At 35.1% G+C, this 16,734-nt stretch overlaps 1 protein-coding gene across 7 annotated transcripts in view; it reads left to right on the forward strand.

Moving 5' to 3' along the window:
- Positions 1-16,734, forward strand: part of LOC112850296 (ATP-binding cassette sub-family C member 2-like) — an 89,591-nt gene that overhangs the window by 21,787 nt on the left and 51,070 nt on the right. For 5 of the 7 annotated variants that reach the window (XM_025913942.2, XM_086675752.1, XM_086675748.1 and 2 more), the window contains 4 exons: positions 7,969-8,223; positions 10,474-10,539; positions 13,498-13,635; positions 15,166-15,312. In XM_025913942.2, the coding sequence (XP_025769727.1) occupies positions 7,969-8,223; positions 10,474-10,539; positions 13,498-13,635; positions 15,166-15,312 (606 nt within the window). The remainder of the gene's footprint in view (positions 1-7,968; positions 8,224-10,473; positions 10,540-13,497; positions 13,636-15,165; positions 15,313-16,734) is intronic. The other 2 variants (XM_086675751.1, XM_086675747.1) reach the window with 2 other exon arrangements.

Here is a 16,734-nt window from a genome sequence, read left to right on the forward strand (position 1 = left end):
CCATATGGAATAGGATTTCATTCAGTGATTAAAGCATTGGAGTTTGAGTGTAGGATTTGGGTGGATTTGCAAATATGAAAGAGGGGAATGTGGTAGAAATTAGAACAAGTTGTCAAATAAAAAGAAGAAAATCAAGCATTGTGGGTGACTCTTACAAGGGCAGAGAGACCTTGGAGATAATAACGTAAAAGGTCACACTGGCTACAGGGAGGAAACCATAGATTCTTTAGAGAGATTGTTTAAGAACAAAGAACACTCAGGATCAAAGGAGTATATCAATCAAGCCAGCTCAGTAGACATTGCCTTAGGGATTATGATTTAATTCCAAGTCCATCAAACAAGCAGCAGAAGACATTACAACCTGTTGTTATAACCTGCATTGATGCACTGAGGTAGCATGTGCACATGCCACTGATTTTATAAGGGTGGCTTTTTTCTGAGTCCCCTATCCTACACCTGCTTTCTAGAGGGAGTCTCTCTCCATGGAACTAATTAGGGTAGTTAAATTTCTCTTCTCTTTCTCTTCTTTGTCTCTTTACAGGTTGTAGAATTCTGATTTTCATCGTACTTAGATACTCAATGTCCAAAATGTCTCTCATAGTGGCACCAGATACCCATATTAATCTGACATTGGCTCTAGTTCATCAAGGACTTGTTTTTAGAGTGGGGTAAACCTGATCTCAGATCCTGTTCTTGTTGAAGAGGGGAGCTGTTAGGACTTCCTTGTTCTCTGTCCATTCACATGCTGCTCGTTTGGAATAAAGGTCAGGGCATACCAATTTTAAGGTTTGTGGAAAAAGCAGGGGCCTCCTTCCACTTGATCACTTTAGGAGTTCATGAGTCTCAAAGCTCAGATTTTGTTATACCTTAGCTCACAGGTACGGCTCCATGACAATTCTTGAGGTCTAAGAAATGGGATATGTTTCAAAAGCAGCATCAGTTATCCTGGGTTTAATGTGGGCAGTCTGAGAGCATTCCTCTACCAAACACTGTCCAGTAGAATCTTTGTGATTTTAAAAATGGGTGAAGATGATCAGAATGTATAAAACTTCTATTTAAAAAATAAATGTCATGGGAATATAATGTGTAGCATGGTGACTATAGTTAATAATACTGTATTTTGTATTTGAAAGCTGCCAAGAGAGTAGTTCTTAAAAGTTCTCATCACAAGAAATTTTGTAATTTTGTACTATGTGTAGTGATGGATGTTTAGACTTGTGATCATTTTGCAATGTATACAAATATCGAAGCATTATGTTACACACCTGGAGCTAATGTATGTCAACTAAATATATCTCAATTTTATATTAAAATGTTTTTAATGTTTGTTTATTTATTTTTTAAGTTTATTTATTTTGAGAGAGAGAGAGAGAGAGAGAGAGAGAGAACACAAGCAGTGGAGGGGAAAAAGAGAGAGAGAGAATCCCAAGAAGGCTCCATGCTGTCAGCATGGAGCGCAGTGTGGGGCTTGAGCTCACGAACCATGAGATCATGACCTGAGCCAAAATCAAGAGTCGGTTGTTTAACGGACTGAGCCACCCAGGCACCCCTTTGTTTATTTTTGAGAGACAGAGAGAGAGAGAGAGAGAGAGAGAGAGAGAGAGAGGTGGGGGAGCAGAGAGAGAAGGACACATAGAATCCAAAGCAGGCTCCAGGCTCCGAGCTGTCAGCATAAAGCCCAATGCGGGGCTTGAACTCATGAACCGTGAGATCATGACCTAAGCCAAAGTTGGACACCTAACCAACTGAGCCACCCAGGCACCCCAGTACATCTCAAGTTTTAAAAGAGGGGGGAGAAAAGGAAAAACAAGAGAGATTTGGGACATGGAGTGCTGACAAAGAGAACAGGTTTGAGTTAGAGACCAAAGTTTTGTTTTCCATTGAAGGAATAATATGAGGATTTGAGATATCTGGAAAAAAATAAAGTGAAATAAAATAAAACTTTCAAAACAATTTTTTTAACTAAAAAAAGTACTACATCCACACTATCTGGTTGGGCAGCCACTAGTAACATATGATTATTGAGCCTTTGAACTGTAGCTAGTAAGATTAAGGAAGTGAATTTTTAATTTTAATTAAATGTAATAACCACACATAGCTAATGACTACCATATTGGATAGTATTACAGTGCCTAGACTGTCTACATTTGTACTTTAAAGATTTATTCTTACCTTAATTGTGATAATTATAAAATGAAAAAAAATTGATAATATATATATATTAAATTTTTGTTTATTTTTGAAAGAGAGAAAAAAAAGAGCATGGAGGAGGAGTAGAGAGAGGGAGACAGAGGATCTAAAGCAGGCTCTGTGCTGACAGCAGAGAGCCTGACACGGGGCTTGAACTCATGAACTGTGAGATCATGATTTGAGCCGAAGTTGGACACGTAACCGACTGAGCCACCCAGGCGCCTCATATATATTTTTTTAAAATAAAGACACTCTACTGTGGTCAGGATTAGGAGAAGCAGAATCCAGATCCTGCACGTAGAGTCAGAAAGATAATTCTGGCATATTGTATTGCATGCAGTGGAATTGAAGAAGAATGCGTTCTTATAAATGTTACGAGGGTCTACCTTTAGGTACACCTTATGTCATTAGAAGTATAGTAACTTTTGGTTTAGAATCACTGGGTTAGGAATTTTTAGGGCCCTTCCAGCTCTAAATTATGTGATTTCTGTGACTTATAGAAGCATTGGTCAGGAAAAATGTCATGGTTAATATTGCATAATATTGCACGACCTACGTCTGAAGGATGAATTGCATGAGGCAAAGGCTCTACTGTTGAAAATATATAGTGGGAGGGAGTCCACAGATGAATACATGGCTTACTCAGAAAATGATGAGTAGATTAATGTAGCTAGAGATAATATTTTATGAGCAGGATGGTGGGGAGGGTTAGGATGGTAAGAAAGAAGGGATTGCAGCTCATTTTTTTAGAAGCTTGAAAACTACATTGTAAAAATGTACTTTAGTTCTAGAGGAAGTTAGGACTCATTTGAGCCATAGGACAGATGGATAATCAGGAGAAAGTAATTAAAATAGGTTGGGTTGGAAATAAAGAATATTTTAGAACTATATTAACAGTTCTGGAAGTAAAGATATGAACCAGAGCCATGGCAGTGAGTCTAGAAATGAAAACATACATTAAGAGGGAGAATGTGAAATGGCAAACATATTTCACCATCAGATGATAAAATGAGATACTAGTGAATTGAGTTCAGTGATAGTCAAGATATCTCCAGTCAATAAGATGTTTTTAAAGGCTGGGGCCATACCTGGCTCATCTGGTTCTTGTTGGAGTATAATTCAGTGTATGAAATCAATGACGTTTCACAATGTGATGAGTCACCTACCTGTGCTGTGTGTGTGTAGACTAGATAAGGACAATATTCTACAATATTCTAGAAAAGAAATCTCAAACTTGGATGGAATTTAAAAATAACAGAGCTTGTGAGTGTGATTATGATTACAATATGACTGTTAAATGAAAATTGGCTAATTTTCATTTTGATTGCAGAGTATTTATAAACTCTCAACTTTTCATATGGTTTTAGATTTTACATTTTTTTTCCCTTTTACCTCAGTGTTGCTTTCTCTCTTTTATAAGGTTAGATACTTTTTACCAGATAATTCTTCAGTATGTTGCACCATCCAGTATACTTGTGGTGTCATATTGCAGTATTCTTCCAAATTGTTTTGTATAACAAAGAGGCAGTTTAGATTGTGTAATTTAGGAATAAATGGTAACTAAATTCCCCTTCATGGCTTGTGAATTTTGTCCCTCACAGAAATGTAAAAGTTTAGTTGGCAGAAAAAAATATTGAAAGAAAAATCAGTGCTCCTGATGTTAAAAATGCAATGCAGAACAACATCCATTTAGATAGTGCCCTTTAATCTTAATATTTTGAAAGCAGTTAATTTTTAAAGATAATTTTCTTTTGTATATTGAAGAAAATATGTGTAATGAATAAAATGGGGCAGACAAAATGACAGCAATTCATAATTCCAGATTGCAAAGGTAATCACTGATGTAATTTCCTCTAATTATTTTACATGCATGCATATATATGTGAAATATACTTTTTTATAATCTATTATTTATTTCATAATAGGTCATGACCAAACATGTTGAGAAAATACTTTGTTATATGACACAATTTAAATTCATAGCAGAAACTTTCATATATGTATACACTACACTTTTTCCTACTACTGTCATTTTTTGCCTGATTTACTTGTCACCTTGTTTACCATCTTCACTCATGATACATATGGTTCACTCAATGTATATTGGAGTTCTTTTTCCACACATTCTTATTTTTTTAAATTTTTTTTAACGTTTATTTATTTTTGAGACAGGGAGAGACAGAGCATGAACGGGGGAGGGGCAGAGAGAGAGGGAGACACAGAATCCGAAACAGGCTCCAGGCTCTGAGCTGTCAGCACAGAGCCCGACACGGGGCTCAAACTCATGGACCGCGAGATCATGACCTGAGCCGAAGGTGGACGCTTATCCGACTGAGCCACCCAGGCGCCCCTCCACACATTCTTTATAACCATAGCAGTATTGTCTTTTGACTACAGATTTTACAGCTGCTGCCAACCCCCACCTCTTACCCCACCATTTTCAGATAACCTGTTTTATTTTAATTTTACTGTGTTTGGGTGCTTGTATTTCTTTTTTTTTTTTTTTTTTTTTTAATATTTATTTATTTTTGAGAGAGACAGGGAGAAACAGAGCATGGGGTAGGGGCAGAGAGCCTAGAGAGACACAGAATACAAAGCAGATTCCAGGCTCTGAGCACTCAGCACAGAGCCCAATGTGGGGCTCAAACCCATGAGCTGTGAGATCATGACCTGAGCTGAAGTCGGATGCTCAACCGACTGAGCCACCCAGGTGCCCCATAAGTATATCTTTCTAAGGATAATTTTAACATTATAGAATTTGCAAATTTTACCAGGATAAGAGAAGGTACTGTTTTCTAACTAAATTGACTGGTACTTCCTGATTGCTTTTGGTTTGAGATATTTTCTTCAATCAGAGAGATTGTCTTCTGTTTTATCTTTAATTATTTCTTATTCTTTACTTGTAAAATAATTGTTATGTATTTATGTGTCTACATATATATATATATATATATATAATATACACACATGTGTATAATAGACACATACAAACATATATGTTGCACTCTGTTTTAAGCACTATTATGTATATAGAAATAGATACATGGTCAGTTATAGATATGGATGTAGCTGTCAATATAATGCTCACATATGTGATATAAGGAAACTTAAAGTCAGAACAATTGAGTAACTTACCCACTGTCAAAGAGTTATGAAATAGTGTTACTGGCTGGCCCTGGACCCCAGGCATTTCACCCTAGAAGTTGGTTATTCATTAATCTATATTTATAAAGAAATATAAATGTATATGTAAATACATATTAATATAAATACATATTTATATTAATATGTATTTATATATTTATAATATATATTTAATATATTCATATAAATAAAATACATTTAAAACATATTTATGTAATATATACATATATGTGTGTATATTTATATCCCATGAGTGTATACCTACCTGAAACTCCTCCATGCCTTAAATCTTTTTTTTTTTTAATATTTCATGTTTAAAATATGTTTTCTCTAATATCTAGGAAAAGTTTTTGAACATATCTACTGGTTTAGGAATTCCATTTTTGGGGGCGCCTGGGTGGTTTAAACAGTTAAGTGTCTGGCTTTGGCTCAGGTCATGCTCTCATAATTCGCGAGTTCAAGTTCCACATCAGGCTCTCTGCTATTAGCACAGAGCCTGCTTCAGATCCTCTGTCCCCCTCTCTCTCTGCCCCCTCCCCTGCTGTCTTTCTCTGTCTCTCTCACTCTCAAAAATAAACATAAAATTGAAAAAAAAATCCTTTCTTGTAACATCCATTTGGACTTTTGGTGCCTCCACTGTAATTTTATACAATTTGACACTTGTATTTTCAATTTAAATTATTCTTTTTTGTTTTTACTCATTTTAAACAGTTATCGTGTTCTTTTGCTATAAGATTAAAAAGGGATATTCATATATTTCTCATGTTTCTTGTGATATATTTTGTTCCAATAGGTCATTTATTTGATTCCTTGGATAATTTAGCTACTTTGAACTATTCAATCTGCTAGTATTTTCATAAATACTAAATACTCTTTAACTTTTCCTTCTATAAGTGTGAGAGAAAATAGTTTATAACTTTTTATAATTATAAGTTGCTGGTGGATTCTATTAGAGATCAATGGTCCTCTCTTAAGAAATGTTATAGACTTAATGAAATGAGAGTTACAGTTCTAGGATTTCCATGGTTTCACTTGGCCAAATTAGGCGATCAGTAACATGTTAGGGGAAGGTTAAAGAGCTGCCTTTGGGGGAGACATGGCTAAAGCTTAATATCATAATGACTAATATGTTTTTCTTTTTTTCCCCCTCTTGTGGCAGTAGTAGTCATTCTGTTTTATCACTAGCACAACTGTCCCCCCATTACTAGTCAGTAATAGAACTGTTTCTAATTTACTGTGTAGAAATGTAAACAAGGATTGAACACTGCAGCAGTCATAAATGTTAGGGGGATTCTGGAACCTTATGATGCTCCCTTATGATATGGATATGGATATTATACAACCTTATGAGGCTGTGCAGACCACCACCCCCCCTGCCCCCAAGAAGGTTGTACCTCCCTCTTACATGAAGCCCTCCTGCTTTAAACTCAGGAATTATAGAAGAGTTCCACTGAAAGTCGTACCTACTTATTTTTAATATGGGCCTTTTCTTTGGCTTTTTATTATTCATTTGTTGAAAAAAATAGACTTTGAGTGCTTCCTATATCCCATTTACTCTTGTTAGCCCCAGCTGTCTATCCTGTCCCTCTTTAAATCAGTGCAGTGGACGTTCCTTAAAATTCTTGGCATATGAATGAACTTTTGCCTGGCTTCCAGTACAAATACCAATTCCCCACTACTTTTGCAGTTTATTTTTTCATTTCACTGGGAATTTTAAATGAGTGGAGCATTAAATAAATGAATTTCTAACATCAACCTTAGTAAGAGTTACCAATAATTAAACTTGGGAATATTGAATTCAGTATACAAATATTAAAATAATGTGCATAGAGACAAAGTGAGAATTGGGCCTTGGAAGAAAAAATGTATTTCCATCTGCTCCACGAAGCCTTTCCAATATTTTTATCTTTCTAAATTCCCATAGCCCTTCTTAGCTATTTTTATACTTACTATCATTCTGTGTGGGAGGTATATGTGTGTGTGTGGGGGGGTGGTGGTAAGTAGACTCCACAACCAGATTATAATCTTTTTGAGAATTAGGATAGTGTCATTTTTAAATTTTCTAGTTTCAAGCATAATACTATTCATCAGCATGCATTAGATATTTACTGATTCTTTTATGTACCTTGTATTGATAAAATTTAGATGGTTTAGCATTTTAGGGGTGCCAACGAATAGAGAAGATCTTCAATGCCAAAAAAATAAAATAGATTTTTTTGTGTGTGAATTCTACACCCATTGTGGGGCTAGACCTCATGACCTCAAGATCAGCAGTCACATGCTGTACATATTGAGCCAGCCAAGCACCCCTAGAACAGATTTTTTTTTTTATTTTGTAATCAGCAATTTGTAGAGGGTTCTTAGTGAAGGTATTTGCTTGGGAATACAAATGTTACTCTCTACCAATATGCAGTGAATTTTAAAACTATATGTTTTGATCAATAATTGTATCTTCCTCATGTAATAACATTAAAAGTTCTCAATATTTTATAATCCTAATGCATAAATAATCTTGTACGTTTTCCTAAATATATTAAAAATTGATATTAAAAGTTACCATTGTTTGATGATAATAATGCCCCAAGTTCTACAGAACTCTTAAATATTTTGCTGCTTCTTTTTTTTTTTTCCTAGGCCCTACTTTTATCTAATGTCTCACGAAAGAGGTTTTCAACTGGGGAAGTTATTAACTTGATGTCAGCAGATGCCCAGCAGCTCATGGACTTGACTGCAAACCTCAATCTCCTTTGGTCAGCCCCTTTACAAATCCTGATGGCCGTATCACTGCTTTGGCAAGAGCTGGGTCCAGCAGTGTTGGCAGGGACAGCAGTCCTGGTGTTGGTTATACCAATAAATGCTTTGGTTGCAACTAGAGTAAAAAAGCTAAAGGTAAGAAAAAGACTGCATCCTGTTACACGTGTTAAACAGAAGCCAAGTTTTCTGACTTGTGTTGACAATAACCATCTAGCAAATTCTGTATATGTGGAAATAACCCAACTTTGTCATTCATTCATTCAACCAATATCGATTGGACATCTGTTCTGTGCTGAAGTACTGCAGTGAGGAGAACTGATGAGTTCCAGCTTTCATTGGAGGAGAAGGCATTGAGAAATGAATAAATAGCACAATGCCAGATTTTAATTTGTGTACGAAGAAATACGAATTAGGCTAGGATGATAGAGTAACAGAGTGCCATTTCACATACGGGATAGTGAAGTCCTCAGGAAGGATATGATATATCAGCAGGGTGAGGGAGGAATCCATGTACATGTCTGAGAAAAAGATTTACTAAGCAAAAGTAACAGTGTGCACACAGTCTAGAGATAAGGGTGTGCTTGTTTTGTCTGAAGAGTGGCAGGGAGGCTGGTGGGTTACAGTAAGCAAGGAGTGACTACATCCAGAAAGTAGTTGGTAAGTGATTAACTGAAATAATTTTAATATTCTTACTTTACATTCATTCATCTTACTGTTAATACCTTATTTGACGTCTGCCATGTACCAGACAGTGTGGACTATCCTATACTGTAGAAATGGAGAAACAGGACATAGTTTACTGCACCAAAAAACCACAGTTTAAGGGGAAGGACGAATGGTTTCATGTGTTAAAGTAAACACACACATGCAGGTGTATTGCTTATGACACTTATTTTATTATTTTAAATGGATAAAAGATTAACACTATCTATGTACTGACATGGAAATGTGTCAATCACATATTAGGGGGAAAATAAAGAAACCTATGTATGCAGATATATGTGTATATTATGCATACATGTACATATACATAACCCAATTTTTTTTTAGTGTTTTTAACCTTTATTTATTTTTGAGAGAGAGAGCGAGAGAGCATGAGTGGGGGAGGGGAGAGAGAGAGGGAGATATGGAATGTGGAGCAGGCTCCAGGCTCTAAGCTGTCAGCACAGAGCCCGATGCAGGGCCCAAACTCACAGACCATGAGATCCAGACCTGAGCCGAAGTCTGACACCCAACAGACTGAGCCACCCAGGCGCCCCAAATTTTTAAAATGTGAATATACCTATGCACATGGGTGTGATAGAGATAAGTAAATGAAATGATACAGATTTAGATATAAATGAATTTTTATAGGCATAGAAATAATCTAGAGATGAAGCACCAGTCTTTTAAGAATAGTTACCTATAGAGTAGAATTAAATGGAAGGAGGGAGATTTTTCACTAATTACTTGAATACATTTAAGGGATGAGGATTTACACCTTCTTTTATATTTTTCTGAATTTTCTAAATACAGATCAATCACCAAATAATTACTAAAATTATTACCAAATAATTACTAGAAAGATGACTAGTCTTTAGAGATGAAAACTAGAAAATACCATATAACTATGAAATAATTATGAATTACTAACACAATAGTATTTAGAATAACAAGTTTGTATTATAATTAATATTTTTAAACTAGCTTTTAAAAATTCTAGATTTTAAATAATTTAAATTCAAACTTTTATGAATTGAAATACATTTGGGGAAAATTTCAAAGAGAGTACAACATTATGTACAAATATACTAAACAGAAAATATGCCTCTAATCACACAAATAGTATTGTGGATAGTAGCTTGTAAGTGTGTAGTTTGTTAGATATACAAATACTGTACTTATTATTTGCCAAAAAAGAATCAGTATTTGAAAATATCCATTTTAATAACTTTAATTTCCAAAGTATTAATACTCAATATAGTATACTTATAATATACAGACTTTTATGTTTATTCTGTTATAAATAAATATATATATGTATATATATCTCTCTGATAAAATTTGGGGAATTTAATCCCATTTAAATAGAATATGGATGGATATTATTTTTTTATTCAATTTTAAACAAATTACATGTAAATAAATAAATTTTCTACTATTTTGTAAAGTATGCACTTTGCTCTTATTCTGCTGCTGGCTACTTTTAAGTTTTAAAATATCTACTTATAACTAATTTTTACCTTTACCAATGAAAGAATATATGAATATTTTATGATGGTTTTCAACTAAATATTATATAAAATAGAGGGAAGAGACTGTATTTTTTAAAAAGGCTGTAGCAAAGTAAGTTAAATTATTAGCAACCTTTGTCAAATATGCTATCATTTTCTTCCCCTTAAATAGAAAAGCCAAACGAAGAACAAAGATAAACAGATAAAACTACTCAATGAAATCTTACATGGAATTAAGGTAATATAAAAGGAATGTGATTTTAATTTCACTATTTAGAATACAGTAATGTTAGTGAATAAATGAATTTTTTACCATTCTCAATATCAAAGTAATGAAATATATATATTGAAGGAAAGTAATGAAATATATATATTTATATGTATATATGTGCAAAAAATACATATGAGTATATCATATAAACATAGGATACACATTATCTACCATTATATCATAGGATATAAACATTCACCATTACTACACTATAAACATTCATCAACACTATCATTATAAACATAGGATATGCCCGTTATATGTACACATTGATTCACATATATAGGTATACACACACACACACACACACACACACACACACACACACACACACGTAATTGTTGGCAGAGTATTTCAAGTCTCATGTATAGGAATTCTTATTGTTAAAATAGCATTTAAATGAAACCAAATAAAATGCAGGTATTTTCTTTCTGTTTCTCACCCAAGAATTAAACATAAATATCCCCAAAGAGACAACATATAACTTGTTTTAAGGGGTTGTGTGGAAGAGATGGAATGAGGCAGGCAAGAGTGGCAATGACATTATCATCAGGTTGAAGGCAGGTTTATATGGGGAAAGTGATGAAATGTCATTCAGGTTCTTTTAGGTGGAATGGAAATGATCATACAAATGGTATTTTACAAAATGTATGTTATAAATTATTTATCCCTAAGAAAGCTACCCCCCATTCTACTAATATTTTCTCTATCATAAAAGAGTGCAACCTCATGAACTTTCTAGATAGATAGATAGATAGATAGAATTTCAAATTCTGTTTCACCTAGATTATACCATATCAGATTTTTCTTTTTTTTAATTTTAATGTTTATTTATTTATTTTCTGAGAGAAAGAGAGACAGAGAGAGAATGAGAGCAAGCCAGGGAGGAGCAGAGAGAGAGAGAAATCTCAAGCAGGCTCTGCACTGTCAGCACACAGCCTGATGTGGGGCTCAAACTCACAAGCTGTGAGATCATGACTAGAGCCAAGACCAAGAGTCCAGTGCTTAACTACTCAGCCACCCAGGAACCCCTAGATTTTTTCTAAAGGACAAAATTTGTAAAGCCCACATGGAATTTCCTTCTGGAATTGACAATTGCATAGGAAATTTTCTGTCTTGTGCATTTATCATTACAAACATAGGATATGCCCATTATATGTACACATTGATTCACTTTAGGAATCATTAAAAATTCTGCTCTATTGTACTGTGTAGAACTTTCACAAAATTGAAAACTACTGAAGTGAAAGACATTGTTAAAGATACCTTGAAAAGAGACTGATATGATTCACTTACTTATCTGAATATAAGAGTACCCTTAAGTAGCTCTGAAATTTAACTCAGATTAAATTACTGAATAGCTGATATTCTGTAATAAGGTCATACACCCCCAAAGGAATGTTATCCTAATGCATCCAGTACTTCTCAGTGGGTTAATTGATAACCCCTGCATTCATGCAAAGTGTAGCAATATATGTTTATAGGTTGTAAATGCTGATATTGGGGGGGGTGCTGGGTGGCTCAATTGGTTAAGCGTCCGACTCTTGATTTCAGCTCAGGTCATGATCTCACAGTTTATGGGTTTGAGCCCTGCATCGGGCTGTGTGCTGACAACATAGAGCCTGCTTAGGATTCGCTCTCTCTCTCCCTCTCTCTAGCCCCTCCCTCACACTGTCTCTGTCTCTAAATGAATAAATAAATAAATAAAGATTGATCTTCATAAAAGGAAATTTGTATTATCAGTAAGACTGGGACAGTGTAGATAAAATAAAAGAACATTTCCTAGATATCTGAGCAAAGTCAAAAATTTGAAATTAGTTCCAGCAGTGAATATACTAGACAACTGGTAGAGGACCAAGTATAGGGAAGTTTAAAGTATAGGATAGTTTGAAGGTGTGGGCAGTCAGCATCCCTGGGGTTTGGGGGAAGAAAACAGATGCTATAGCCTCTCTCTGATAAGGATAATAGCTCTCATTTAGTGAACAATTTTTACGTGCCACGTGCTGTAATGATCACTTTGGATCTGTTTCCTCATGCAATTCTTAGGAACCCCAAGAAAATAACTTCTCATCTTCATTTTCCAAATAAGGAAACAAAGTCTCTGAGAAGTTAAGTGTCATGTCTGAGTTCACAGAGCCAGTGAGAGATTTTTAGGGTTCTCCAGAGAAACAGAGCAATAGGATGTATGGGACTGTATATATTCCAGTTTACAATCTCAGAACACTAGTCACCTTTCAGAAAATGGCTTGAAGTCCCATGCCATCAGTCTTCCAGAAATTGAGAGGCCATAGAAAGGAGCATAGCTATTGGGTATTGGGAGTGGACAGAAGTGAGAGCTGAACCAGCAGGAAGAGTACTAATATTAAGCTAGACAGAAACACTGTGGGGCTCATGCCCAGAGCTGAGATGTTGCTGAAGTCTGGCTCAGGAATAAGCTATTGGTGGATGAGAAGGACAGAAACCTGGAGAGGTGGTGATTTTCTACTCCCAGCCATCTACCCCCCAAAAACCCATAATAAAAAGAAATACTTTTTTTATGTTTATTTTTGAGGGAGAGAAGATAGAGAGAGAGCACGAGCAAGGGAGGGGCAAAGGGGGAGGGAGACAGAGAATCTGAAACAGACTCTGTGCTGTCAGCACAAAGCCTGACGTGGAGCTTGAACCCATGAACCGTGAGATCATGATCTGAGCCCAAGTCAGATGCTCAACCGACTGACCTACCCAGGAGCCCCAGGAAAAATTTGACCCAGGTGAAAATAGGAGTATTATTTGCTTTATGAGTTTAATGTCTTTTTTAAAAAACCTTTACAGTTGTGTGTATGTTGGGGGCCGGGGGAGTATACTGTGTATATTTGTATGGGCGCAGGTTTTTATTTCTTATATGATATTGACTTATCAAATAGTCATTGTCTGCATCCTTTACAGATCCTCAAACTTTATGCATGGGAACCCTCCTATAAAAAGAAGATTGTTGAAATTCGAGAACAGGAGTTAGAAGTTCAAAAATCAGCTGGGTATCTTGCTGTATTTTCTATGCTGACATTAACTTGCATTCCATTCTTGGTGAGTGTGTATAATATTTCCTGTTTTGATTTTCAAATTTGGTCTGCAGATCACCTCCAAATTACCTGGACTTAAGGTGTCCAAAGTGGAGTCTTCTGTATCTGAAATAACATTTTCATGAAATGCAGTCGTTGATTTATGTAGATTAGAGAATGGAAGTTTTAAAGAAGAGGAAAGTATATGCATTCTCATTGGTCTGTATTTTTTACCTATAATACAATTTTGTTTCTTTACAAATTGCTCACAGATCGACCACTTGCCTTTCTATCCTTAAACAGTATAACCTGCATTTAAGAGTTTCATTTCAGGTATAAAATTCCTTGATTGGTGTGATTAAGCAAGACCCAAAGGCATACTATATGGAGTTGGGAAGGGAATGAAGAATTATTGAGTGCTTCTCCAGCATGCCAGACAAGTTAATAGAGGTTGCCTTGTTTCATTCTTGCAATGATAAGGCATTGCTTTTCTCATTTCACAATAGGAAATGAAAGTCCATTCTACTTTGGTAATATCCTCAAAGTTATAGGATTAATATTCGGAGGCAAATTGATATGAACTGAGGGTGTTCTCTTTCTGTCATACCATGTAAGCGTTGGGAATTCCATGCTATTTAAACTAGAATATAAAGTGCCTTGAGGTATAAAGCGATGACTGAAAGCCAAAGGAAGACCAGACCACATAGAGCTGAAGCATCAATGTTAATCAAAGTTACCACTCCTGGTGGTGATGGGGGCCAGGGGAAGTTCCATATGTCTCCCTGGTTGGTAATTTTAAATATTATTATTTTTTATTTAGATAAATATATGAGTATTATGAAAATAAAAAGCGATATTTACATTTGGAATTCTTTGGTAAAAATGTCCAAGAAGTATTTGCTTAAGATAAGTCCTATGTACATGATAGCATATTCTCATGCATATATGAACTTTTCTGCCCTTTCTAAATGACACTTACAAAAGTAAATATAAATGTTATGAGCCATGATTTATTCATACTTTCTTCAGTTAATTTTGTGACTCACAGAAAGTATAATCATTACATATGAGTCCGGGTGTATACATATACCATTGGAAAATAAATTTACATAATACTCCATCTTAAAAAAAAAGATGTACACATTTTATTTATTTTTTAAAATTTTTTTAAGTAAATTTCTTCTGAGAGAGAGAGATTGGACAGGGGAGAGACAGAGAGAGAGAGGGAGAGAGAGAGAGAAAGAGAATTCCCAACAGGCTCTGCACAGACAGTGCATTAGTACACATTTTAAATGGGAATAGTTCCAGTAGGAACATGATATCTGAAAGAAGGGAGTTGGGCCACATGGTCTCAAGGGTGCCGTTTTCTAAGGTACACAATTGTATTATCTAAATATTATTTTATATTCTTCAGCAATCATACTGAATAGTACTGGATTTTGGTAAACAACAATAAAAAAGGTTTTAACATTTTTTCCCCTATTTGGGGGGACTTTAACTCATACTGTTGTTAGCACTGAATAATTGAAGGAAAGAACATGTCTGTATTTTTTAGGTGTCCCTGGCGACGTTTGGCATCTATTTCTTATTGGATGAAGGAAACTTTTTAACAGCCACTAAAGTGTTCACATCTATGTCTTTGTTTAATATTTTGAAGCTTCCTTTGTTTGATTTACCAATGGTGATCTCAGCTGTGGTCCAGGTACATCCAAAATATGCTTAAACCTTAGAAGAGTCATTCATCTACTGAAGTCTGTGGTTTTGCACATTTTACTTCTGTGTCTTTTTTTTTCGGTATTTATTTCACTTTTTGTTGTTGTTTTACACTGCCTTCAAAATTAATCTCCCCGAATTAATGAGTAATAGGGAACATTAACGAATCGAAGGAATCATGTTTTCTTTGCCTATGCGTTTCTCCTATCAAAATGACTTTTAAGTGTTTCCATATAGGATATTGTTTTCATTGCTAAGTGTTAGTTTATTTTAGTTAGCTTTTTAAAAGGTAGTGTTAGACATAATGCCATCAAAAGTCTCATTTTATGTTTTCAGTTGAAAAAATATTTAGCTAGATGCTTTGTATGGAACTTGATATGAATGTTTCTCCAGGGTTCAGCAACATTTCATCTGTACTGAAGGAATAAGACAGGGAAACAAGTGCACTGATAATGTCAGTCTGCCAACAAACCGTGTATGAGGTATCTGCTTCAGCAGATCTTTATTGTAATCTCCAGTCACTGGGGGCTCTTTTAATATTATTATAATGAGTAGAAAGCTGCTAAAACCACAGGGAATGTGGAGAATGATCCCTTTGCGCTGAGATTTTGTGTTAAATTTTTTGAATGTCAGGTTTCGATTTTCTGGGTGGCCTCCATTGAATCCTCTTCCTCAAGTCTGAGTTCATAAGCAAAGTGAAGCTTTGCTAATTGGAACCAGCTCTTGAATCTATGAACTTTGCCTTTAAATTTTTATATGATTTGATGGGTGCCTGGGTGGCTCCATCTGTTAAGCATCTGACTTTGACTCAGGTCATGATCTCTCGGTTCCTGAGTTTGAGCCCTGGTTTAGGTGAGCTCAAGTCCCGCTTCCGGTGAGCCCCACCTCTCTCTCTCTCTCTCTTTCTCCACTCCCTCTCTGCCTCTCATGAGTTTCTCTCTGTCTGTCCCTCACTCACTTCTGCCCTCTCTCTCTCTCAAAAAAAATTTTTTTGTATTATTTAAGTAAATAGTAACTTATAGTTACTAATAGTAACTGTAATGGCAATAATTATATTAAATTATATTAATTATATTAAAATTATAATAGTAATAGTATATTATTTGAATAAATATATAGTGAATACCAAGTAATCCATTTTTGTTTTATCATACCTTTTCTGGTTGTTATTTTACTAATAATGACCAACAGAGGGCATAGAAGTACTATTGATGTGATGCCTCTAACAACTTGTTTTCATGGCATTCTGAAAAATGCCATTCTTAGAATAAGTATTGTTTTGGTTTTGAAATTAGAATCTAGCTAAAGGTCTAGTATCTCAAAGTGTTCTCCAACTCCTAGTGGTACACTACTGCCTTCCCTAAATAAATATGGAGAACAGTTGTCAAAAGAAAGGAAAGGAAAGGAGAGG

This window comes from Puma concolor, chromosome C2, assembly GCF_028749965.1.
Source record: "Puma concolor isolate L17-30 chromosome C2, mPumCon1.1.hap2, whole genome shotgun sequence".
Taxonomy (NCBI): Eukaryota; Metazoa; Chordata; class Mammalia; order Carnivora; family Felidae; genus Puma; species Puma concolor.